This window comes from Bos mutus, chromosome 23 (assembly GCF_027580195.1).
Source record: "Bos mutus isolate GX-2022 chromosome 23, NWIPB_WYAK_1.1, whole genome shotgun sequence".
Lineage (NCBI taxonomy): Eukaryota > Metazoa > Chordata > Mammalia > Artiodactyla > Bovidae > Bos > Bos mutus.
In genome coordinates this window covers 30,703,411-30,728,052 of record NC_091639.1, presented here as the reverse complement: position 1 = coordinate 30,728,052, position 24,642 = coordinate 30,703,411, and the positions used below count along the sequence as shown (strand labels likewise).

General features: G+C 47.4%; 1 protein-coding gene across 2 annotated transcripts in view; it reads right to left on the bottom strand.

Annotated features, from left to right (window-relative positions):
• Positions 1-24,642, bottom strand: part of CLIC5 (chloride intracellular channel 5) — a 172,695-nt gene that overhangs the window by 21,806 nt on the left and 126,247 nt on the right. For both annotated transcript variants that reach the window (XM_070360715.1, XM_070360716.1), the window contains exon 4: positions 17,112-17,218. In XM_070360715.1, the coding sequence (XP_070216816.1) occupies positions 17,112-17,218 (107 nt within the window). The remainder of the gene's footprint in view (positions 1-17,111; positions 17,219-24,642) is intronic.

The following is a 24,642-nucleotide window of genomic DNA, read 5'->3' as shown; positions in this document are numbered from 1 at the left end:
CAGACATTTGGAATGAACTTCTCAAGGGGGAGTCTAACTTTCTCGGTCATCTGTTCCAGAGTTTAGACCTAGAGACTTTGTTTTTCAACTTTCAAACCCCTCCAAACAGGCTGAAATTATTTAACCGCCCTCTGCCTTCTTCATCCTCAAATAGCAACATCTTTTACGTAAGAGCCATTAGCAATTTAAAAAACGGCCAGAGTGCTATCATAGCTCTCTATTTAAATATTTGTTGGTTCTAGTCATTTTGTGACTATCCTATAATAGGTTATATAGTTGGTCCAGTCTTTGATTTGTCAAATAGGTTTCTATGGAGCGCCCTCTATGGGCAAGGTTTGGAACTCCTAGTCCCCCAAGGATTGCTGAATTAGGACTTCAGCTGTAAAGCTGGGATTGTTGGGCATTTACAGCGACATATAATATGCGGTAGTTGTTCAATCAGTATTTGTTGTTTTATGAGTTGATTTGATCCCAGTTTCCTAAATGACCTACCCAACCCTTATTCAACAACTCAGTCTGAAAAAAGTAGAAACCCTTGTTCAATAACCCAGTTGAACGTTTTCCATAACAGACTATATTAAAGATCCTGTGCACAGACCACAGGACCAGTTGCCTAGGTTGGTATCCCGGATTGGCCACGTACTAGCTTAACCTCTTGTGTCTCAGTTTCCTCATCTGCAAAACAGATCACAGCATGGTACACCTTACAGGGTGGCCATGAATAACACCTGCAGAAGTCTCGGGCTGGTGCTCGGCATGCAGTCAATGGTTGTTACGTACCATGTGTGATAATGCTGATATATAAGGACCAAAGCCACAAAACACCTAATAAATTCTTAGAGTTGCAAGGAAAAGGACTGCCAGATAAATATTGTGCTTGACCGGTCCTTTGCCCTGAGGAAGTCCCACCGGATGAATCAGGTAGAGTTCCTTTCTGTGTGTTCAGCTGATCCTTTCACTCTGACTCTGCTGCCATGACCACAGTTGCACCAGAGTAAGCCTTCTCCTTAGCAGTCATGCAATGGGGCAAACTTAAGAGCTTAAGTTGGGCGGGGGTTGCGGATGACCGACACTTTTGCAGAAGTTCCCAGATTCTGCACAATGACACCCTCCCCTCCCTTACTCAGAGAAGATCTCTGGGTGCCCACTGCTGTCCCCCAATATGGATTACATTAGGGGGAGAAACTCTCCCCTGGGCATTATAACTTTTACTAAACAGCTTTTACTACATGAGTCTTACATCTTCTAAAGTTTGAACCAAGAGTGTCTCAGATTAAGTGTGCAATTTTATACTTCTGTTTCCTAAAATCTAAGTGGGGTAATGATTCAGATTTAGTCAAGCCAAGCCCAAGGGAGAATTTGAAATAGTATGCCTTTTTTTGGCACGGCTAGATCAGATATTTTCACTGCCGTTTTTTTTTTTTTTTTTTTTCAAATCATCTTAAGTTGAAAGTAGATTATATGCAAGAGTTCACTTTTACCGTCTTTGTTACCAAGAGAACCCAGATTTGTTCAGAGTAGCAACAAGCTGGGTCACAATTATTTTTTTCCAGACCCCCAGACTAGGGGAAGCCAAATGATCAAGTTCTTCCCAATGATATACAAGTGGAAATTGACGGATATGCTTCTGAGAAAGAAAAGACAAGACACAGCTGGCACTGCCTGGAACTCAGATGTAATGTCTGGAAGTGGAGCAACTATCTTGTGACATGAGGATGTGAGTCACACACTCAAGATGGAGAATCAGATGCTCCAAGGAGCTGGATCCATGATTTCTTAAAGAACTACAACTGCCTGGAACTCTCTCCTCTCTGGATTTTTTGTGATGTGAGAAAGGCAAACACCTATTAAAAAGTAAACATTTATAAATATTGCTTAGATTAGAGCAGAGCATGGCATATAGGAAAATGCTACATAGGTTTTTTCACTATGTAAAAATGGCATAAATATTTGATAAGCTTCTGTGATCAGGTTTCTATTATATGCAGCCAAATACAACCTTTGCCAGCACACATATTGCCAATATTTCATTATTACATTATTATTTTAGCACCTGGGCAGTGCCTGGTACTGAACATGTGTTCATTGTAAGAACAAACTCTTCAGTGGGGTTTGAGGAAAGATGAGAGGCCCTAAAATGTAACTCTATACATCTCCCTATGCTTATGCAACGGGCCTCCTGTCCTCAGAGAACCTATGATGGTTGCTTTCTCTGCGTGATGAGAGCGCTTGGTTTCTGGAGGATGGATGCAGGGATTCCATTTGTTTGGCCTGGCGTGCCCTCCTGCAACATCATCAGAGCCAAATGAGAAGCAGAGGCCACCACCAACCTGCACCCCTCTGCCAAGTGACACAGGCAGAACGGAGACCAGGGCCAGACCTGGGCAGAGTGCCGAGAAAGCTTGCTTTGCCATCCCCACCACGGAAACAAAACATGGATAACTGGACGCAAACACCAATGGGCATGTGACCATCAGAGTCAGACCTGGGTGCGGGGGCCTGAGAAATCATGAAGTGGGATGCTCTCCCATGGAACTTTCAGGAGTGGAAGGGGTTCTGGACAGGGGCACAGGTAAACTCATGACTTACTATGATCCAGATCACTAAATGCTTCTTCGACTACAGGTTCCTAGAAAAATAAGGTGTCCCCTGGTTTCTGGCTGGAAGAACACTAGAATTCAGTCTGGTGTGTTTACTCTTCTGATTCTTCATGACGTTTCACCTTTAACACCAAATATAATGTTCCTTGAATGTAGTTACAAAACTGAGAGTGACAAGAAAAATATCATTTAAGCCAACACTACCACCGCCACCTTCACACTGACAGTCTTCGTGAGGGGAACTGTTCAGATTTTTACACTCTTATTGATTAGTTTTAAATGCAGTTCTTTTTTCCCCCTACCATTTGACTGGATTTAATACGACAGAGGTTATATAAGCCTTACATGTTCTCAGCTGAGCGACAGTTCTAGCCATAGAGCATCATCACATTTAAATGGAAACTGGGAAGTGTCAGGGTGATCAGGAGAATGGGACAGGCTTTAAAGGTGAGTGTTGGATGGGCTGGGGCAGGAAGCAGCCTGGAGGAGATGCTCCTGACACATAAGGCAGGGTCAGCCCTTTCATCCTCTCTCAGTAAACAAGCAGGCAGGGTCAGAGCATCTCAGGGTGCTTAAGGTACAGTTTATTGATTCATTCAGCAAGTGTTTATTGAGCACCTGCTCTGGACTAGAGGCTGAGCTGGGCTCTGGAGATAATGATGATGAATGAGATACAGGCAGCCCATCTCCATGGAGACTGCTGCCTACACCCTACTTCTCAAAGCTCCCTCCTGGACATCAGGACCACCTGGGAGTTCTCAGGCCCCACCCTAGACCTGCTGCATCAATATCTGCATTGTCACAAGACCCCTAGGGGATTCAGATGTCCATTCAGCTCGGAAGATGGTCCAGGTAATGAGGCAAACAAAATGAAGTGCTATTTATCTCTTAAGTCTTAAACATATGCATCTATTTAGCTGATGAGGCATCTCAGGCTAAATTCACCAATAGGCTGGAGTTGGGCTGGGAAACCTTTCGGAAAGGCAGTTCAAGAGCAGAGTTTTCAAGAAAGCTAAAGGTTTTAAAGTCAAATTTCTATGTGGAAACATTGTTTTGTTTTAATAAATTATCCTATCTAACTACTGATAAATACCACACTGAATTTCACCTCTGGCTTCAATTCTTAAGTTTTAGTATCACTCATTTATAGCAAAAGAATTTAAAGCTGAGAATGCCTGGCCCTGCCTCTGTCCCTGGCTCCATCATGTCTTCTGAACAGTTTATCCACCCTTCAGCTTTCTTTGCGTGAAATGGATAGAATGATGCCCAGAATCCTGCCTGGTTAAGACTGAGACAGATTTGACAAGCAGGGTTCATAGTTGGGGTGTTTGAAGTTTTGGTTAGAAGGTCTGGCCCACCACCTGGATTTTACATCTTGTCATTTTCAGCCCCAGCTCTACCACAAATGGGGAACCCATTCTACAGGCTCATCTCCCCAGGGCCATTCCACAGGTTCACCTCCCCAGGGCGATTCCCCACCAAGAGTCAACAGAGAAGACGGGGACTTTTCTCTCAAAGCCATGTTCCAACCACAGAGAGGGGACAACGAGTGAAGTCACCATATAAACCTATACAACGCCCCCGACCGGTACGCTGGGAGACCCCCATCATGTCTTGTGGCTAATACAACTTTACATGCAAGCACATTCTTTTTCAGGTTAATTGATCTGTGACCCTGTGTATTTAAGGTGCTATGTACAGTAAGTCCCCTACATACAAAAGAGTTCCATTCGGAGTCAGCCAGTCAGTTCAGTCACTCAGTCATGTCTGACTCTTTGTGACCCCATGGACTGCAGCACGCCAGGCTTCCCTGTCCATGACCAACTCCTGGAGCTTGCTCAAACTCATGTCCATCAAGTCAGTGATGCAATCCAACCATCTCATCCTCTGTCATCCCCTCCTCCTCCTGTCTTCAGTCTTTCCCAGCATCAGGATCATTTCCAATGAGTCGGTTCTTTACATCAGGTGGCCAAAGTATTGGAGCTTCAGCTTCAGCATCAGTCCTTCCAATGAATATTCAGAGCTGATTTCCTTTAGGACTGACTGGTTTGACCACCTTGCAATCCAAGGGACTCTCAAGACTCTTCTCCAAACGCACAGCTCAAAAGCACCAATTCTTCAGTGCTCAGCTTTCTTTATGGTCCAACTCTTACATCCATACATGACTACTGGGAAAACCATAGCTTTGACTAGATGGACCTTTGTCAGCAAAGTAATGTCTCTGCTGTTTAATATGCTCTTTAGGTTGGTCATAGCTTTTCTTCCAAGGAGCAAACATCTTTTAATTTCAGGCTGCAGTCACCATCTGCAATGATTTTGGAGCCCAAGAAAATAAAGTCTCTCACTGTTTCCATCGTTTCGCCATCTATTTGCCATGAAGTGATGGGACCAGATGCCATGATCTTAGTTTTTTGAATGTTGAGTTTTAAGCCAGCTTTTTCACTCCACTCTCCTCTTTCACTTTTATCAAGAGGCTCTTCAGTTCCTCTTCGATTTCTGGCATAAGGGTGGTGTCATCTGCATATCTGAGGTTATTGATATTTCTCCTGGCAATCTTGATTCCAGCTTGTGCTTCATCCAGCCCGGCATCTCACATAATGTACTTTGCATATAAGTTACATAAACAGGGTGACAATACACAGCCTTGACATACTCCTTTCCCAATTTGGAACCAGTCCGTTGTTCCATGTCTGGTTCTAACTGTTGCTTCTTGACCTGCATACAGATTTCTCAGGAAGCAGGTAAGGTGGTCTGGTATTCCCATCTCTCCGGAGAGTGCTTCGTAAGTCCAATTTGCCTAGGTACTCAGCTAACACAACTGGCTGCATACCACTGCTTTTATGCTTGCTTCCTGACATTCTGGGCTTGAAATAAAGATACTGTAGTCTATACAGTACTGTACAGCAAAGTACACAGAAGCACAGCCACTGTAGGGGATGCATGCACGTGACCAGGTACCCCAACACATGAACTAACTTATGTGACTGGACGTGCAAACACAGATTCACATCTTTGAAAGTTTGTTAAATTAAAGGTTCCTACGTAGGGGACTTCCTGTAATGGCTTCTACTGGTGCATAGAGATATAAGCGCACACACAAGCTGGGTGTGCGCGTGCGCGCGCGTGTGCATGTGTATACATGGAAGGGGAGAGACAGAGCGACAGCTTGAGTTCCCACGTGCAGACTGCACAGGCGGTATCCAGCGCACAGGATAAAGTAACGGTAGCCAAAGGTGAAAGAGCACTGAACTCATGTTCGAATTAGTCGTTTAATGTTCCTTTATTCCCCAGGCCTTGATCCGAGGCCAGGCCAGGCCAGGCGAGCTCGTTCTGGTCAGACGGCGGGAAATTCCAGCACATGGAATGGTGTTGGTGGTCTCGGCTCTGCTGCCGGGAGCCCACACAGCTAACACGCTCCCTCCACTAATGAATGCGCCCACCCACGCAGGACCCTCCCCTCCCGCCCCCTTCTCCCTCCTCCCTCCCCGGGCCTGCCCGCTTCAACAGCCCGACGCCCCAACCGCCTTCCCCATTTGTTTGGGGTGCAGCACCTCTGAAATTAGACGTGGCCACATCGGCCTTGATCATGAGCCAAGTCCGAGACCGTCTCTGGAAGGGATGCTCTGGGCAAGAGTCCGCAGGAGCTCCTCGCCCTCTCCCCGCCCTCCAGCTCTTAGCTTCTAGGACCCGCCCCCCCTGCCCCCCAAGGGTAAGAAGACAGCTAAGCACCTCTTCAGAGCCTCCACACCTCGGAGGTGAGTCCCACAGAGCCTAGGTTGTTTTTCCTTGTAAGAATGTTAATCAAAGCAAAACGTTAACCCAACAAACAAACAAACAAAAGACCCCTAGTTGGCCCTGTGCATTCAAGGGTGGCCAGGGAAGGCAGCCTGAAGGGTTCCTTTATGACCAGAGGCGGTTTTTGAAATGAGACAGCAGAGACTGCTTTGTGAGGAAGTGTGGAGACAGCCCCTTCCTTATCCTCAGCCCTGCGGTGGTCCGGGGACCACCCCAGAGCTGCCCTGTGATAACAGCCTGGGCTCAGGCCTTCTTCCCAGTAACCGTCTGTCTTGAGTTGGACCCAGCTATCTTCCTCCAAAAGAACAGCTCAGGGTCCCCTGTAGAATAGATCTGGGAGCCCTCGGCCACCTCAAGATCTCTGTCTTGCAGCAGGCTGATTACGACGCACTTTCCTACTCCCAATACTGCTGACATATTGCCTTCGCTTTCACCTCCGAGCGGGAGGCTGAATGCGGGAGGTCGTACCCATTCCCTTGGGAAGGCCTGGCCTCCAGCCTGGGCCTCCGTGACCTGGGGCCGAGGGCGGGAGGAAGAGGCGCAGGAAAGAAGGGCCCGCGCGGGAAATGGCTGGTTGGGAATAATAAATGCACACACTGGCTTCTGAACGCGGCTCACCACATCCTGGGGAATCTGGAAAAACGCTCCACCCCGCCTCCTGCCACCCCCTCCACCCCCACCCCCGACAGAAGTTGGCTTTCACGAGGCTGCGGGAGACAGCACGGGGGCTTTGATAGTAACGGGCTTGTTAGTTCTGGGCTAACAGCCCTCCCAGGCCGCTCTGACTCCTTGCAAACACTTTCCTATTTTAGGTCAAGGAAGTTCATAAAAGCAAAGACTAGAGGTGATGGGAGGGGGAGAGCAAGGGAGAAAGAAGCAGTGGATGGCGAAGAGCTTATCAGCAGGCAGCCAGCGACCTCTGGAGGATCTGTGGGGTCTGGGGCACTTGCCCAACTCTGGGTGCGGGGCACAGATAAACCAAGGTGGCTTCGAGCCCCCGAATGAAACCGAGCCTCTTCTGGAACCCCCAGCTAAAGCCGAGGCTTAACCGAGTCCCAGAACACAGAGAAGATGCTTCAAAGTCCACCGGTCTCCCTATATTGAAGCATGATTATCCGTCTCTAGGGCGGATTCCTCCACCTGCCAGAAGAGGGCAGCACACACTTCTGCATTACCCAGAAAGCTGGGCTGCCCAGTCCAGAGGGAAGGTACTCCTGAATCTGGGGTGAACTCTTGAAATGAATAGCAGAAGCAGTAACAGCCATGGCATATTGGTGCCTACTGTCTGAAGGGGCTTCCCAGGTGGCACTGGTGGTAAAGAACACACCTGCCAATGCAGGAGACTTAACAAAGGAGGGTTTGATCCCTGGGTAGGGAAGATTCCCTGGAGGAGGGCATGATAACCTACTCCAGTGAACAAAGGAGCTGATGGACAGAGGAGCCAGGTGCGCTATGGTCCATAGGGTCGCAAAGAGTTAGACACAACTGAAGCGACTTAACAGTGTTGTCTGAAGTGCTTCAATTCATTCATTCATTTAATCAACACGACAGTGCAGGATAAGACACTGTTATAATCTCCATATTAGAGACAAGGCAGCTGAGAGGTATAGAAATTAAGAGAACTTGCTATTGTAGCCTGAGACTACCTAAAACAGAGCTTGGACTGTTATAAAATTATAATTTTAGTCCAAACTTTTTGGACTAAAAAATTATAGTCCAAGGACCAAATCGAGATCCAGCCCATTGCCTATTTCTGCACTGCCCTCAAGCTAGGAATGAGTTTTATGTTTTTGGATGGTTAGGGAAAAAAGTCAAAATAGAATAATACTTTGTGACCCTGAAAATGACGTGAAATTCAAATTTCAGTGTCCATAAATGAAGTGTATTGGAACACAGCCATGCCCATGTGTTTCCATATTGTCTGTGGCTGCTGTAGTGTTCCAGCAGGGGAGCTGAGCAGCAGTGACATCCTGCTGCTGCTGCTGCTGCTGCTAAGTCACTTCAGTCATGTCTGACTCTGTGTGACCCCATAGACAGCAGCCCATGAGGCTCCCCTGTCCCTGGGATTCTCCAGGCAAGAACACATCCTAGATAGCCCAAAAGGTCTAAAAGTTTGCCAACCCTTGGAGCTAAGAAAGAGAGCGTTAGTTGCTCAGTCGTGTCTGACTCTTTGCAGACCCCATGGTCTGCAAAGCCCACCAGGCTCCTCTGTCCATGGGATTCTCCAGGCAAGAATACTGGAGTGGATTGCATTTCCTTCTCCAGGGGATCTTCCCGACCCAGGGGTCGAACTTAGGTCTTCTGCATTGCAAGTAGATTCTTTACTGTCTGAGCCACCAGGGAAGCCCTCAAGCTAAGAGATAAGCACTACTTGTTTCCAGGCAGGAAAGACAGAGGGCAGAACTGACCCTTTATTGGATATGGGGTTAGGACAGCCATCCCAGAGGGATCTGGAAGCAATATTGACCTCAATTCACTTCTTTCCAATAGGGTAGCCCAAGGTCAAGCAGAAAGGAGGGTTTGACATTTCTCACGCACAGCCTCTAGGAAGTAACAGAATGTTAGATTTTAAAAGAACTATGGGAACCACCTTCCATATTTCATCAAGACTAAGATACACACTTTTTTCACACTTCACATTTTTGAAATCAGACTGTGTCTTACCATCAAAATCTTAACAAGAGTTTAAGTGAAAGCGTGAAGGCATTTTTTTGTTTCTTATTGGAAAATACAGCTATTATACTTACAACTAATGAAGGGCAAAAGCTAGAGAGATGACTCAGTCCAAGGCTGGGACTCTAAACACACAGCCCTGGGGCCAGCACATCATCGGTACCCAAGAGAGGGATCTTAGGACTCTACTTAGGAAGTTAGAATTATCTTATCAGGACAAATATTTTAACAAGTGTATGTTACACTATCCCACTGTCTTCCATAGTTAGGAAGGAGTACATCTTTGTAAACTCAGCAAAGAGGCCCATCAGTCTTCATAAAAAAGGGATAAGCATGATCCAGCAATTCCACTCCTGAGTATTTAGCCAAAGAAAACAAAAATACTAACTCAAAAAGATATCTTCATCCTCCTGTATATTGCAGCATGATCCATAATAGCCAAGACACAGACTATGTCCATGGGCTTCCCTGATAGCTCAGTTGGTAAAGGATCTGCCTGCAATGCAGGAGACCCCAGTTCGATTCCTGGGTTGGGAAGATCTGCTGGAGAAGGGATAGGCTACCCATTCCAGTATTCTTAGGCTTCTCTTGTGACTCAGTTGGTAAAGGATCTGCCTGCAATGCAGGAGACCTGGGTTTGATCCGGGGGTTGGGAAGATCCCCTGGTGAAGGGAAAGGCTACCCACTCCAGTATTCTGGCCTGGAGAATTCCATGGACTGTCCATGGGGTCACAAAGAGTCAGACATGACTGAGTGACTTTCATTTTCACTTTGGACGCAACCGAGGTGTCCATCAATGGATGAATGGATAAAGAAAATGTGACATATGTTTGTATAGACACACTCACTCTGGAATATTATTCAGTGGCAAAAAGAAGGAAATCTTGCCATTTGCAACAACATGGATGGACCTGGAGGGCATTATGCTGAGTGAAATGCCAGAGACAGACAAGCAGTGTATGATCTCACTTACTGTGGGATCTAAACACAAAACCAAACCCAAAAAAGAAGAGCTCATAAATAACAGAAAATAGATTGGCAGCTGCCCAAGGCCAGGGGTAGGGAGCAAGCAAAATGGGCAGAGGAGGTCAAAAGTTATAAACTTCTGGTTTAAAGTAAATAAGCCCTGGGCATATAATGCACAGCATGGCTGCCGCTGCTGCTGCTAAGTCGCTTCAGTCGTGTCCGACTCTGGCGACCCCATAGACGGCAGCCCACCAGGCTCCTCTGTCCCTGGGATTCTCCAGGCAAGAACACTGGAGTGGGTTGCCATTTCCTTCTCCAATGCATGAAAGTGAAAAGTGAAAGGGAAGTCGCCCGGTCGTGTCCGACCCTTAGCGACCCCATGGACTGCAGCCCACCAGGCTCCTCCATCCATAGGATTCTCCAGGCAAGAGTACTGGAGTGAGGTGCCATCGCCTTCTCCAACAGCATGGCAACTGTACTTAATAATGCTGTACTGCATGTTTGAAAGTTGCTAACAGAGTAAATCTTAAAGGTTCTCATCACAAGAAAAAAATCTGCTTCGTAATGTATAATGGTGGTGTTAACTAGGCTTATTGTGATGATCATTTTGCAACGAATACAAATATTGTGTTCCACAAAACCATGTTGTCCACCTGAAACTAATACGAGGTTCTGTGTCAAAGACAGTGTTAGTCGCTCAGTCGTGTCTGACTCTTTGTGACCCCATGGACTGTAGTTTGCCAGGCTCCTCTATCCATGGAATTCTCCAGGCAAGAACACTGGCATGGGTTACCATGCCCTCCTCCAGAGGATCTTCCAGACCCAGAGATCAAACCTGGATCTTCTGCATTGTAGGCACATTCTTTACTGTTTGAGCCACCAGGGAAGCCCCAATTACACCTCAATTTAAAAAACGAGGGGCGAGGGATAAATTGGGAGTTCAGGATTAACAGATTTGCTATATATAAAATATATAAAACAGCAAGACCTACTGTATAGCACAGAGAACTATAGTCAGTATCTTGATAATAACCTTATGACGGAAAAGAATATGAAAAAGAATAACCTATAACGAAAAAGGATCTGAAAAAGAATCTATACATATATTCTTTATGTATATATATTATATATATCTATATCTATGTCTGAATCACTTTGCTGTATACCTGAAACTAATACAACATTGTAAATCAACTCTACTAAACAATAAACTATTAAATTATGAGTGAATTAATTAAATGCCTATTTCATTTAGCCCCACTGATGACATTTATGAAGGTTGGTCTAGGCCATGCTTGATTGGGTTGCATGGAAACTGCACAAATGGAGACACAGAGTGATTTAAAATTCTGCCCTTGGGACTTCCTGGGTGGTCCAAGGGTTAAGACTCTGCCCCTCCAATGCAGGGGTTCAATACCTGGTTGAGGCACTAAGATTCCACGTGCCCCACAGTGTGGCCAAGGGGGAAAAAGAGAGAGAGAGAATCCATCTGGGAAGGAGACTAAAAAGAGAGAGAGTGACAGGCATCAACAGGACACTCCAAGTCTTGGAAGTAATGGAGAGAAGCAAGAAAGTTGGTGGCACAGGCCAGAGGCTCCAGGGAGCTCTCCCGGGTCTTCTAGAGAAGATGATGAAGAAAAAGAAGATGGACATCAGGTGTAGCAAGGGCGGGTGAAGAGGAGACTGGTGAGAGGGGTGCAGCCAAAGCGGGGGGTGAAGACAGAGAAGTCACACTGCCACGACGCCACCCGGCCTGGACTCCAGGACAGCGTGAAGGGGAGTCACAGAGACGGATGGACGAAGAGAAGGACAGTAACAGCTTTTCTGTGACTGCAGCTCCAGCCCCACGTCAGGAACACTTGTCACTCTCCTGGGGGCAGGTTTGCCTTCATCTCGCCCAGGGGCTGTGGTCTGTCATCGCTTCCAGCACAGGGCTCTAGGAGTTGATTTTCCTGTCTCTCTTGCCCTGGGCTTGTTTCATGGCCCCCCCTTCCTCCAGCCTTGTTTTTCTTTCTCACCTCCTTCTAGAATATGCTGCTTTGCAGTGTTTTTCGTCCCCCTGTGAGTGGCTATAAAGCCTGTCTGGTTTGAGTGGAGTATACATTTTAAAATAGAAAGAAAGCCCCCAGGATAGATGGAAACAGAGACGGAAATAAGACAGAAAGCCAGACTTGAGGCGGCAGAAGGTGAGGGAACTCCAAGGGAGTCTTGAAAGACCAAAATCATCCAAGTTGGAAAAACAGCACTTAGCAGAGAAAGAGGTGGGCTCCGCAGTCTGTGTCAGATATGTGAAAAAGGAATATGCAAAGGTGGGGAGGAAAGCACAGGATCTGCTTGGATTAGACACAAACAGGTAGGTTTGGGACTCTTAGACCTCTTAGCAGAGGAAGAGAGCGCCGTGGATGTGGACTTGTGCACAAGGATAAAGGAAGGAAGACGCAAACATGAACAGGCCAGGAGAAACGACAACTGGATTTTTGTCCTCAGTCCACAGGTACGTACATGTCCACTTACCCTCCAACCAAGAAGGAAATGGAGAAAAGTACATAAGGATGCACCGCAAGCCAAAAATGAGACCATCATAGGGGCACAGATATTAATACATCTAGGGACACGTGATAGGGCTGGAGGAATTAACAAAGGACTTTAATTAGAGTGAAGAGGAATAAAGAACGCAAAACAATCCCTTTGTTGATTGTCTGGAACCTGCAGTAGGTACGAAAAGTGAAATAAACCAGTAGATGGATAGGACTAAAGCAGAAAGGAAAAGAGAGGTTGGGGAAAAGAAAGTAAAATACAGTATTTATGCCTGGATTACAATAAATAAAGCTAAAATGAGTTCCTTGATAGCCAAGGGGTTTGGCAGAGTATGTTCAAACAGCAGTTTGAGGGTAAGAAATGCAAAATGCAAGATGGATATTCAAAGAGAGAAGCCCAGGTCCTCTTATGAGATAACAGATAAAAGTGGGGGTGAGCAGGTAAAGCAAGGTGTCAAAGAAACCCCTTGAGGGAAGGGAGACACCCAAGAAGCCAAACTGACATCCCAGTGGGCAGAACACTGAGCCAACGTGGGCTCCAGGAGAGGGGACTTGGAGCTGCTCGGTCTGAGGGTTGCCACCCGTCTCGGGTCACTGAGGTCGGTGTGCCACGGCTGTATCTATGAGGAAGGTGAACAGAGAAGGGCCAGGAGGGGGACTCGAAGAGAGGCAAGGCCATTAGGCACAGAATCAGCAGCGTGGATGGAAGTGGCCTTTGCCGGGCGGGCGGAGGGAGGCAGCATGCAAGGTGAGGATGGAGCTGAGTGCAGCGAGCGCCAGGCTTGTTACCGGGCTTGCCAAAGCTGAGACGGACGAAGCTCGTGCCTTCCCCGCCCTTCCCCACCATCCTTCTGCTGCAGCACTCCATAAACTTGCAAGGCTGAACAAATCACATAACTTTTCCTTGCAAGGTTGAAAGACAAATGTGTAGGGCCCAGAGTAGGGACTCCTGCAACCAAATCTAAATGCAGGGCCACTCTCTCCTGTTTCAAAGATGCCCTTCCTTGGGCCACGTGGGTTCTCAATCTCCTGCTGCACCTCCACTTTCCAAGGGAGAAGGGCCTGTGCTCCTGGTCTGCCTGGCCAGTCTTTTGAGTAGGGTCTGAATAACCGGCTGATGCAGATGAGAGAAACAGTCAGAGAAGGGTGCCTGAGGACGCGTCCAGAAAACTGAACACAAGAAGCAAAGTCTAGCATGAGCTGTGTGGTATTTCATATCACAGATCAAACTTTTTCGTAATGTTTTTCTTCCTCATCTTCATGATCCCCCCACCGCTGGGCCCCTTTCCTCACTTGCTATTCCTTCTTAATCGTCCTCCCTGGCTCCTTCCTCCAGTCCCTCTGATCACACTTATGTGGGTGATCCTTGGGTGCTGTCCCTAAAGTGCTCCTCTCCTCACTCATGGACTCCCTCGGGTACCAGAAATCCACAGTCACTCAAGTCCCTTCACATCTGCAGGTTGCACATCTGCGGACCAAGAGAGCAACTGTCTACCTTGGAGAGGAAGGAAATGCACCCAGGAAATGGGAAACAGAATTAAATAAGTCAAAGAGAGACTTATTTGGGAGATTTGAAAGTGCTCATTAGGGCTCATGAAGTAAGAGCTTAAGCAGCAGTTTCTGATGCCAGTATTCATGTTTATCTCATTTTTGCTCTAGGAATAATCAAAGTTAACATTTAAAGAGCATTTACAATGAGTCAGGCAGTGTGCTAAAGGATTTACAAGCATCTAATTATAAATAACAGGACTCTGCATGACAAACCCTGGATATGCTCTTCATGACCCTGTTTGGCAGATGGTGAAATTGAAAGCATCACTATCTGTGTTTTAACAGATGCAGAAAGAGGCTCTGTACTCCCTGTCTGTCTTCACACGTTCCCCGCTCCCTCCCTGCCCGCCGCCCATCTCTGTGTCCTCTTTTCTTCATACAAGGAAGGACCCCATCACTGGATTTAGGGACCACACTAAATCAGTACTCTCTCACCTTGAGACTCTTAACTACTTACATCTGCAAAGACTCTATTTCCAAATAAGGTCACCCTCTGAGGTCCCGGGTGGACATGGACTGTGGGGACCACACTCAACACATTAAAGGCTCCAAATAGCAACAAAGCAAGAGCACTGAGTATATTTAAATTATTTCCCACGTTTCTCCTTTTTCTCGTCCCTAAAAGGCCGGCCTCCCTATGGTACCTCTTCATGTACCTCTAATGACTACCTTGCCCACAGGGTAAAATCCAACGCCCTCCCCACCTCCCCTTCCACCCCGGCTGCCACTGCCAACTCCTGATGCTTCTCTGGAGTTGGTGGTCTCTGGATTCCAGAGGGTCTCTGTCACTGGAGTCTTCTCACCCTCCCCACATCCTCCACCCTGTGTTCCCAGTCAAATGAATCCCCCTGAATCTTTATGACCCGGTTGAAATCCCTTAGGAAACTTTCTCAGACGACCCAGAGGTGAATCCTTGCTGCTCTGAATCCCTTGGGAGATACTCTTTTCTCTGTTCACAGGCCAGCTAATCAGCCCTTCAAACTCCCTTTGATGAAGTCATCACCCACCTTTTGTCTTGTTATCTTTATGAACGTAAGCCTTTTCTTCTGCACGAGTCAGGCCTCGAAGACTGGGTTAGCTTCTTTTTCTAGAACCTAGTTTTGTGCCTGGCACCCCCAGGGCTGCAGGAGCTGTCACTGAACCCCTTACTTTCCCACTGCACCAACAGTTCCTGCCAAAAGTTCTTCTCTTTCATCTCGTGCATGGCTGTCTTTCCTGTCACCTTGGTCCAAAGAGGTGCCTTTCTCCTCGGGGCTCCTGGAGCAGTTAGCTCCAAGGTGGTCCAAGACAATGGGCCACCTGGTTTCGGGATCCATTGTATGATCACCTGTTATATAGTCAATTTCTAACTCATTCATGAAGATGCCGGGAGTGCTGTTCAACCAATCACTATTCAGTCACTCATCCATTCACAAAGTTTTCGTGACACCCTTGCCCTGCCTGGCTCAGGGCTAGGCTCCATCCTTCTATTCAGGGGGCCAGCAAACTTCCTCATCCTTCTTCCTTCTCCTCCCAGCGACTAACACAGTTCTTCAAGGGTCACACGTTCTCAATGGGACAGTGCTATTCAAATCACTTTAACTCATGCTAAAGGACCAGGTCAAATGAGGGAATAAAAATGCTATCAACTTATGCGACTTCCCTGGCAGTCCAGTGGTTAAGAATGTGCCTTCCAGTGCAGTGGACAAGGGTCCGAAGCCTGGTTGGGGAACTAAGATCCCACATGCCTCGGGGCAACTACACCGGAGAGTTGCAAATACTGAACCCACATGCCACAACTAGAGAGAAGCCTGTGCCCTGCAACGAAGATCCCGCATGCCACAGCAAGGCCTGACGCAACCATAAATAAATCTCTGTCTCTAAAAGCAACGAAGATCCAGTGCAGACAAAAATAAATAAGTAAATCCTATCAACTTAAACGAGGGGCTCCAAACCCTCTGAGAAGGCACTGGAGGCCACCAAGCCTGAGCTCTGTGGCCAGTGCCTGAAGTTAAGGGACGAGTGGGGATGAGCCCTTCCCTGGTGGCTGGTGGCTCGGATGGTACACAATCCGCCTGCGATGCAGGAGACCTGGGTTCGACCCCTGGGTTGGGGAGATCCCCTGGAGGAGGGAAGGGTAACCCACTCCAGTCTTCTTGCCTGGAGAATCCCCATGGACAGAGGTGCCTGATGGGCTACAGTCCATGGGATCGCAAAGAGTCGGACACAATTGAGTGACTAAGCAGCAGGAAGATGAGCCAGGCTTTGAGAACAGGCTCCTATCATTCTCTGCACTGGCCGTAGTGGTGGTGGTGGGGCGGGGTTGGGGGGGCTGGTGCGGAGGGTGCAGAGGGTCAGGCTCTGCCTTGAGTGTGCACATTAGTGGTGATAGCCCTGTCCCACCATGGCCTCTGGTCAACCCCCTGAGAAGTCTTTCAGGGACCAGAAGGCAGCTGCAATGTGTTCTTCCAACCAGGACTTCCTGTGAATAGAGCAGGGTTATGAACCGGGAATAAACGGACAGCAGGCTTCCTAGGTAGTGCCGAGGTAAAGAATCCGCCTACCAATGCAGGATATGCAAGAGATGCCAGTTTGATCCCTGGGCCAGGAAGATATCTTGGAGGAGGAAATGGCAACCCACTCCAGTATTCTTGCCTGGGAAATCTCATGGACAGAGCAGCCTGGACAGAGGGTCACAAAGAGTCAGACACAACTTAGCGACTGAGCCACGCATGGCCAAGGCAGGACCCTGCGTGCAGTGTATCATGATGTGCACTAAGGCAGGCTCGGAACGCAAACAGCGTCCCTCTTCTGATTCCACAACGAGGACCACCGGCCTCTTTTCCTGCGCTGGCCAGAAAGCAACATCACCCTCTCCCCTGCATCAAGGGGCCTCAGGAGGAACAAATAAAAGCACTGGCTCCAGGTGCTACTCTGGTGAGTATCTGAAGATGCCCTGGGCACGGGACAGCACCAGGGGTGGGGGGCTGGGTGGCAGGGGGCCACTCACCAGCGTTGCTCTGCTGCTTCGTGTTTTTGATGTAGGCGGAGAACTTGGCGAAGATGTCGATGCCTGCCGTGTTGGATTCCCGATGTTTCGCAGCCAGTCTGGGGTACCTGGAAGGCAAGACGTGCTCTCAGGTGAGTGAGAACTCGGAGGTCCTTTAAGAGAGAGCCTCTTTCAGTCACCTCATGATGAACAACATTCTTGTCTCCAGCAAGATCTATAAGTCTTTTGAGGTTTCCCCAACAGGATCCCCAACAGATCCCCAACAGGATCTGTAGGGAGGGTGGGCATTTGTACCCTTGGTTCAACAGTAGTGCCAGTGAGGGGGCTGCATTTTATCCCGTGGGCAAGGCAGTCGTTAGAGGTACGTGAAGACGCCCATAGGGAGGGCGGCCTTTTAGGGATAAGAAAGAGGAGAAGCACATGGGGAACATTTAAACATCCTCAGTGATCTTGCTTACTTGCTGTTTGGAGCCTGTAATGTGTTGAGTGTTATCTCTACAATCCGTGTCCACCCAGGACCTCAGAATGTGACCTTATTTGGAAATAGAGTCCTTGCAGATGTAATTAGTTAAGAGTCTCACGGCGAGATAGTACTGATTTAGTGTGGTCCCTAAATCCAATGATTGGTGTCGTCATAAAAAAAAAGCAGACACACAAAGTTGGGGTGGGAGGAGGGGGCATGTGAGACTGAAGAAGGCAAAATTGGTTGTAGAGGAATCCATGGCTTTGACCCCATTGGTGCCATCAAAACAAGCCATTCTAATTTGCAAAAGATATTATTTCATGAACATTTTACATGAATGGCCAGGCAAGAGTGGATGGAAGCTGGGGCAGGGGCAACTGCTTCACCAGCATCATCACTAAGTACGTGGACCTTTATGATCTTCCGGTGAAGAGTGGATTGCCAGCTGTTTGGCTACTTTATGTTTAAAATGCAAAATCCTTTTTTTTTTTTTTTTTTTTTTTTTGGCTTAATGTTTTAAATAACTTGAAGCAAAACACCTTTAACAAGTATTTGTTTTTCTTTCATTTTTTTTTTTTTTTGTTCCTTCACTGACCCATTAGCTAGGGCCACCTACTCCTGGACCATGTTGAGTGGCTGTTTAATTTCAGATACTGCCATTGGACGAGTCTTCCAAAAGTCACTGGGTCCAGCCCTCTGCCCTTGGGCAGATATGAGGCGTTATCATCTAATTTTACAGGGAAGCAATTGGAGACCAGAGAAGTTAAATGACCATTTGAAGTCATTTATTATTTAGGCCATTTGGGGTCATTATTTATTATCATGGATAATAAATAGTGGAGGGGCCATGAGAGCCTGGTTTCTGGGCCCTGGAGCAGCGATCCTCTCACTTCCTCACATCTCTTCTCTGATATCAGTAAAAGCTTACTTGTACTGAGTGTCCACTCTGGGCCAGGCACTATCCTAAAGCCTTGCCAGATTCATCATTTATTCCTCAAAATTTCACTGTTATTGTCATTAGCTTTCTTTCCCACAGGAGACAAAAAGGTGCAGAGAAGCTAAGCAATTTGTCTAAGCTCAGGAGACCAGGCGTCAGAGGCAAGAATCCAACCAGGCAGTTTCACCTTAGAAGCCCAGCTCTCAAGTTCCACGTCCTGTGGCCTCTCCTGCATTCTGCTATTTACCCTCCAAGCCACCAAACACTCCTGGGAGCTGGGCTGGGCACCATGAAGGACTGCCGTCAGCCACCAGGGGGCGCTCTGCGCTGGTTCTGCACACATATCTCCCCGAATACACTGGGAATTACCAATTCATCTGCTCTGACTGCGAACACAAAGCGATTGTCCCTACAAGATGCTAGGTAACCTTCCAAGATGAGCGAATTTAATATTATCCGTTCCTATTTTGGCTTTCCCACATAGAATCAGACGTGTTCTTAAAACTGAATGTCTTAAATTATTATCAATACATATAAAGTACTCCTTGTTTTTGCTTGATAAATAATAAAAACAGAAGGGACTAGATAATGCATTTTATATTTGGGTTTGTTGTTGCTGTTGTTGTTTTTTCTGCCATCATTTGATCAGACTTCCACTTATCCAACCATTTCTTCATGATCAGTGTGGGCCAAACATGAGTTCAGTTCAGTTCAGTTGCTCAGTCGTGTCCGACTCTGCGACCCCATGAATCGCAGCACGCCAGGCCTCCCTGTCCATCACCAACTCCCGGAGTTCACTCAGACTCACGTCCATCGAGTCAAAGATGCCATCCAGCCATCTCATCCTCTGTCATCCCCTTCTCCTCCTGCCCCCAATCCCTCCCAGCATCAGAGTCTTTTCCAATGAGTCAACTCTTCGCATGAGGTGGCCAAAGTACTGGAGTTTCAGCTTTAACATGAGTGGGTGGTACCAAACCCAGGTTGGGTGACAGAGGACCACATGTCCAGGGAGACTATGCTAGTTCCAGCCTGTGTTCTAAACAGTATGAGTCATTGAGATGACTTTATAGCATAATGTCCCCCTTGAAGATTGTCCTGGTAGGAAATGTGTCTTCAAATATTAACCTCAACAGATTTTGGTAACTAGACTTGGGGCAATTACTGTTCAGGATGTTAAGTGCTTTTATTTTAGCTCAATATTTACACTGTATCTTAAATATGCAGATGAGTGGGTTCCAGGGTACCTTTTGTTTCTCTAAAAGGCTAACAAATAGTGCTTTATCTATAGAAACATCTTTGAAATAAGATTGTGATGTGATCTGGTGACAGTCAAAGAGATGGGCAATTTCTCTAACTCAGGGGTGAGCCAACTATGGCCGGTGGGCCAAACCCAGCCCAACATTTGTTTATGTGGCTCCCAGGAGCTAAAAATAGTATATATACTTTTGAAAAATCAAAAGAGGGATATTATTTTGTGATGTGTGAAAATAATAAGAAATTCCAATTTCAGCATTCACAAATAAAACACAGCCACACCCATTTATGTATATATTGTCAATGGCTGCTTTTGGCTCCCCTGGTGCCTCAGCTGGTACAGAATCCACCTGCCAATGCAGGAGACTCAGGTTCAATCCCTGGGTCAGGAAGAATTCCCTGGAGAAGGAAATGGCAGCCCACTCCAGTATTTTTTCCAGAAAGGTTGGGCAACCTCACTCATGGAAATTTCTCTCCACTCTGTTTCTGAGATCTCTTATTTCCAATGCATGCATTTTAGATACACACTTAAGCTTCATTCTGGGAAGCGAAACAGTTGGCCACTCATCAAAACAATTTTTTTTTTTTATAAATAGTGGCAAAAGAAAAGATATGATTGCAGATGGAAATGCTCTGATTGGCTGAGAGTTCCAACGGACGTCTCACTGACTCACCATAGCCCCACACCCCCGAACAAAAGAACAGCATGTAACTAAACCAACATGCAGTCAGGCCAGGGGGTAGGCCCTGTCCCTGGCATTGGGGATACACTGGAGAAAAAGAGGAGACAGTCATCTCATCCTCATGGGGTGACCTCTGCTGATTCCAGGGCCTCTCCTGGCAGCCTGAGTGTTGACCTCGCATTTCCTAATGAGCTGAAAAGTGGAAGGATGTCCCCTCTCTCCCTGACTTCAAAGTCCATACAGTAAGCCCCCTACATATGAACCTGCCAGTTGCAAACTTTCAAAGATGCAAAACTGTGTTCACATATCCACTCATGTAAGTTAGTTCACAGCCATGAAATTAAAAGACGCTTACTCCTTGGAAGGAAAGTTATGGCCAACTTAGCCAGCATATTGAAAAGCAAAGACATTACTTTGCCAACAAAGGTCCATCTAGTCAAGGCTATGGTTTTTCCAGTGGTCATGTATGGATGTGAGAGTTGGACTATAAAGAAAGCTAGGCACCAAAGAACTGATGCTTTTGAACTCTGGTGTTGGAGAATTGAGAGTCCTTTGGACTGCAAGGAGATCCAACCTGTCCATCCTTAAAGGAGATCAATCCTGAGTGTTCATTGGAAGGACTGATGTTGAAGTTGAAAATCCAATACTTTGGCCACCTGATGCAAAGCGCTGACTCATTTGAAAGGACCCTGATGCTGGGAAAGATTGAAGGCAGGAGGAGAAGGGGACAACAGAGGATGAGATGGCTGGATGGCATCACCGACTCAATGGACATGAGTTTGAGTGAACTCCGGGAGTTGATGATGGACAGGGAGGCCTGGCATGCTGCAGTCCATGGGGTCGCAAAGAGTCGGACATGACTGAGTGACTGAACTGAACTGAAATCAGTTCACGTGTCTGGCACAAATGGTCATGTGCATGTACCCTCTATAAGTGGCTGTGCTTTTGTGCACTTTACTCTACAGCAGTGTACAGAGGAGAGTATCTGTATTTAAAGCCCAGAATGTCTGGAAGTAAGCATAAAAGCAGCAGTGGTGTAGCTGGTCCTGCTAGCAAGGGCCAGCTGTTGTATCGTACTACTGCACTTTTCAAGGTCCTGTATTATAAGAATAAAGATGTCTTACTATTTTGTATTTGTTTTTTATGCATTCTTTGTGTATAAAGCATTACAGACCTTCTACAGTACAGTACTATATTGCCAGTTGTGTCAGTTTCATTCCTAGGCTAACTTTGTCCGACTTAAGAACAAATTGGACTTGTGCACAGCACTCTCAGAAAGCAACTCATTCGTATGTAGGGAACGAACTGTACTTTCAACCACTATGCCATCCCACCCTTGTACTGAGGCTGCTGCTCCACATCCCAGAGAACCAACAAGAACCTTCGTGATTATTACTACTGTGAAATATCCGTAGACATGTCTTAAAAGAATGAACTCCAAGTGTGTTCCACTTTGGCTCTGAGCCCTGTTAAAACTTGCGTGACAGCTGACTGACTAAATGACAAGACATGTAACTAGCCCACTAGTTCACGCTCCTGAATTTTTATCTCTGTTTATTTCAAACAACAACTAGGTCCGGGAAAGTGCTTTGAAAAACTCAAGAATTCACAGAACTTCTGCTGAAAGGCATCTTCAGAGATAAAGGAATGGGGAAGGTCTGAGAGGGGGCGAGGCTTGCCCAGGGTCATACAATAAGCTCTGGGTAGAAGGGTGGCCGGAGTCTGGCGTCCTGACTCTCCCTTAAGGATCCCGTTAACTCGGGCCATTCCACCAGGATGAATGGCAAAGGCCAGCACATCAACTATAATCCCGGGGCTTCCCTGTGGAGCATTAACTGGGCCAGTCTAACCAGGGGGATGGAAGCGAGTCTCATTTAGAAACTACTTGAGACCTCCTGGATTCCTCATTTTGACACCAAATGCTTTGTAGGGCCAAATGTAATCTTTTAAAAAGATTGTTGGAGTGTTTGTATGTGTTTTTTTTTTTCCTTTAAAACATAAAACTAAGGGGAAAAAGGCTCCCACAAGTTCTTGGCTCTCTGGCAGCTTTAACAAACAGTGGTGTGATGAGAAACACATGCCGACCGGCGTTTGCGGAACAGAAAAGGGGTGTTTGCTGCCCCCTAGAGAACCAGAAGGCCAGCCTTCCCTCCTCCGGGGCCTTGGGACACGGGCCGCCCAGTCGACCTCCCAGTTAGAGGCGGTGGGAAGGCAGCCGAGGCGGGTGACTTGCTGCAGGCCCAACAGCCTTGTGAGGCTCTCTCCTTGTGAGGCTGAACAACTGGCTTGCTGACATTTCTGGGAGGTAATTAAGGCACCTGCCCCAGTCTGACCCACTCAAAGGCACCTAAGGGACACTCCGGAGGGCTCCGCAATGGTTGATGGTCTCATCCCTAAGACCCCACCTTGGTAGCCTTCTGGAGTTGTGCATTTTAACAGTTTTGAGGTTCTGCTGCCTGGGCTTGGTGGATTATAGGGTCTCTGATATGTCAGGAATGGACTTAGTAAAAAGCTCCTCCACACACTGCAGTCCAGGGGCACCTGGACCAGAGGAAGCAGAGCTCAGGACAGGTGGAGAGGGAGGGGAGGAGGCAGCGTCTATGTCCTGCCCTGCTTAGCCCGATTTGGACCATGGAAAATTTCCAGTAGCTGATGATATGGTGATGAATCTGATGATGGCCCTCCTCTGGAAGAATCTGCCTGTACACACGGGCATATGATTCTCGGCGGGTCTCATGGGCCCCCTTGGTCCTGTTGGGGATGTAGACTGGAGAGTCCCCCAAAGGCATTGCTGGATGGGGGTGAGGGAGCCTGGATAAGATGGGCGTGAGGGTCATCCTTTCCCAGGGGAGAGAATGGACACTGAGAGAGAGGGGTCACAGGGCATGACTGGCAGAGCCAGGAGTGGACCTCACCCTCCAGACTCAGCCCAGCCGCGCACACTTCCTTCCACTGGGCTGGCTATCCATCCTCCGAACTATTCTAATTCCCCATTCTCTACTGGCCTTGACAGAAGCAGGCACTCCTACGAGCAGGTGTTACTTCTAGAAGGGAAAATGCTAACTTCATGGTGGACATTCCCCTCTGGGTCTCCCGGGCAAAGTCAAAACTCTATGTAGTTATCGAAAACAGCATTTATTTTCTGTTGTTGCATTTCAAACCAGCGCCAGCCATGAGGTTAAGTCCCAAGGGATGGAAGATGGCGCCTGAGCCCTCTGCGGGTCCTTTCAGCACAGCGGCTGGCTGGTGTCCCATTCAGAGACGTGTGTGGCTAAGCTGAGTGTTCCAGGTGGGGCTGACGGGCTGATTTCATCAATCCATTTCTTTTTCAAGACATTTGGATTTGAGGCAGCTTTCCATGCTCAGTATGGAAATAAACTGTCCTAACAGGGATAACCAAGAATACACTTTCAGGACGAATGTACAAATGGTTGAGGCTTAATTAGATCACAATGGTTGAAAGTGTTAAGCCACTCAGTCATGTCCAACTTTTTGTGATATCATGGACTATAGCCTGCCAGGCTCCTCTGTCCATGGGATTCTCCAGGCAAGAATACTGAGTAGGTTGCCATTTCCTTCTCCAGGGGATCTTCCTGACCCAGGGACTGAACCCAGGTCTCCTGCATTGCAGGCAGATTCTTTACCATCTGAGCGACTAGTGGAGACCCTCAATGTGGATGACAAAGAAAACACTTTTAGGAAGGATGTGCAAATGGTCGAGGCTTAATGAGATCACAATGAGGAGTTAAAACTTAACAGTGATTTGATAGATGTGTGACCTTGGGTGTGTAACTTAACCTCTCCAAGCCTCAGCTTCTCCAGCTGTAAAATTAGGATACTGACAGCCCTACCTTCTAGGGCACAGCAAGTGAGGGCTAGAGCAGCCCCAGTGGCCTCGTGGATAAGGCACTGGCCTTCTGAGCCAGGGGTTGCTGGTTCTAGTCTCACCTGGAATAGTATGATACAGGCTTCCCTGGTGGCTCAGATGGTAAAGAATCTGACCACAGTGCAGGAGACCCAGGTCTGCTCCCTGGGTCTGGAAAATCCCCTGGAGGAGAGCATGGCTAACCACTCCAGTGTTCTTGCCTGGAGAATCCCATGGACAGAGGAGCCTGGCGGGCTACAGTCCATGGGGTCACAAAGAGTGGGACACGACTGAGAGAATGTTTCAGTTTCAAGTGAGGGCTATATCTG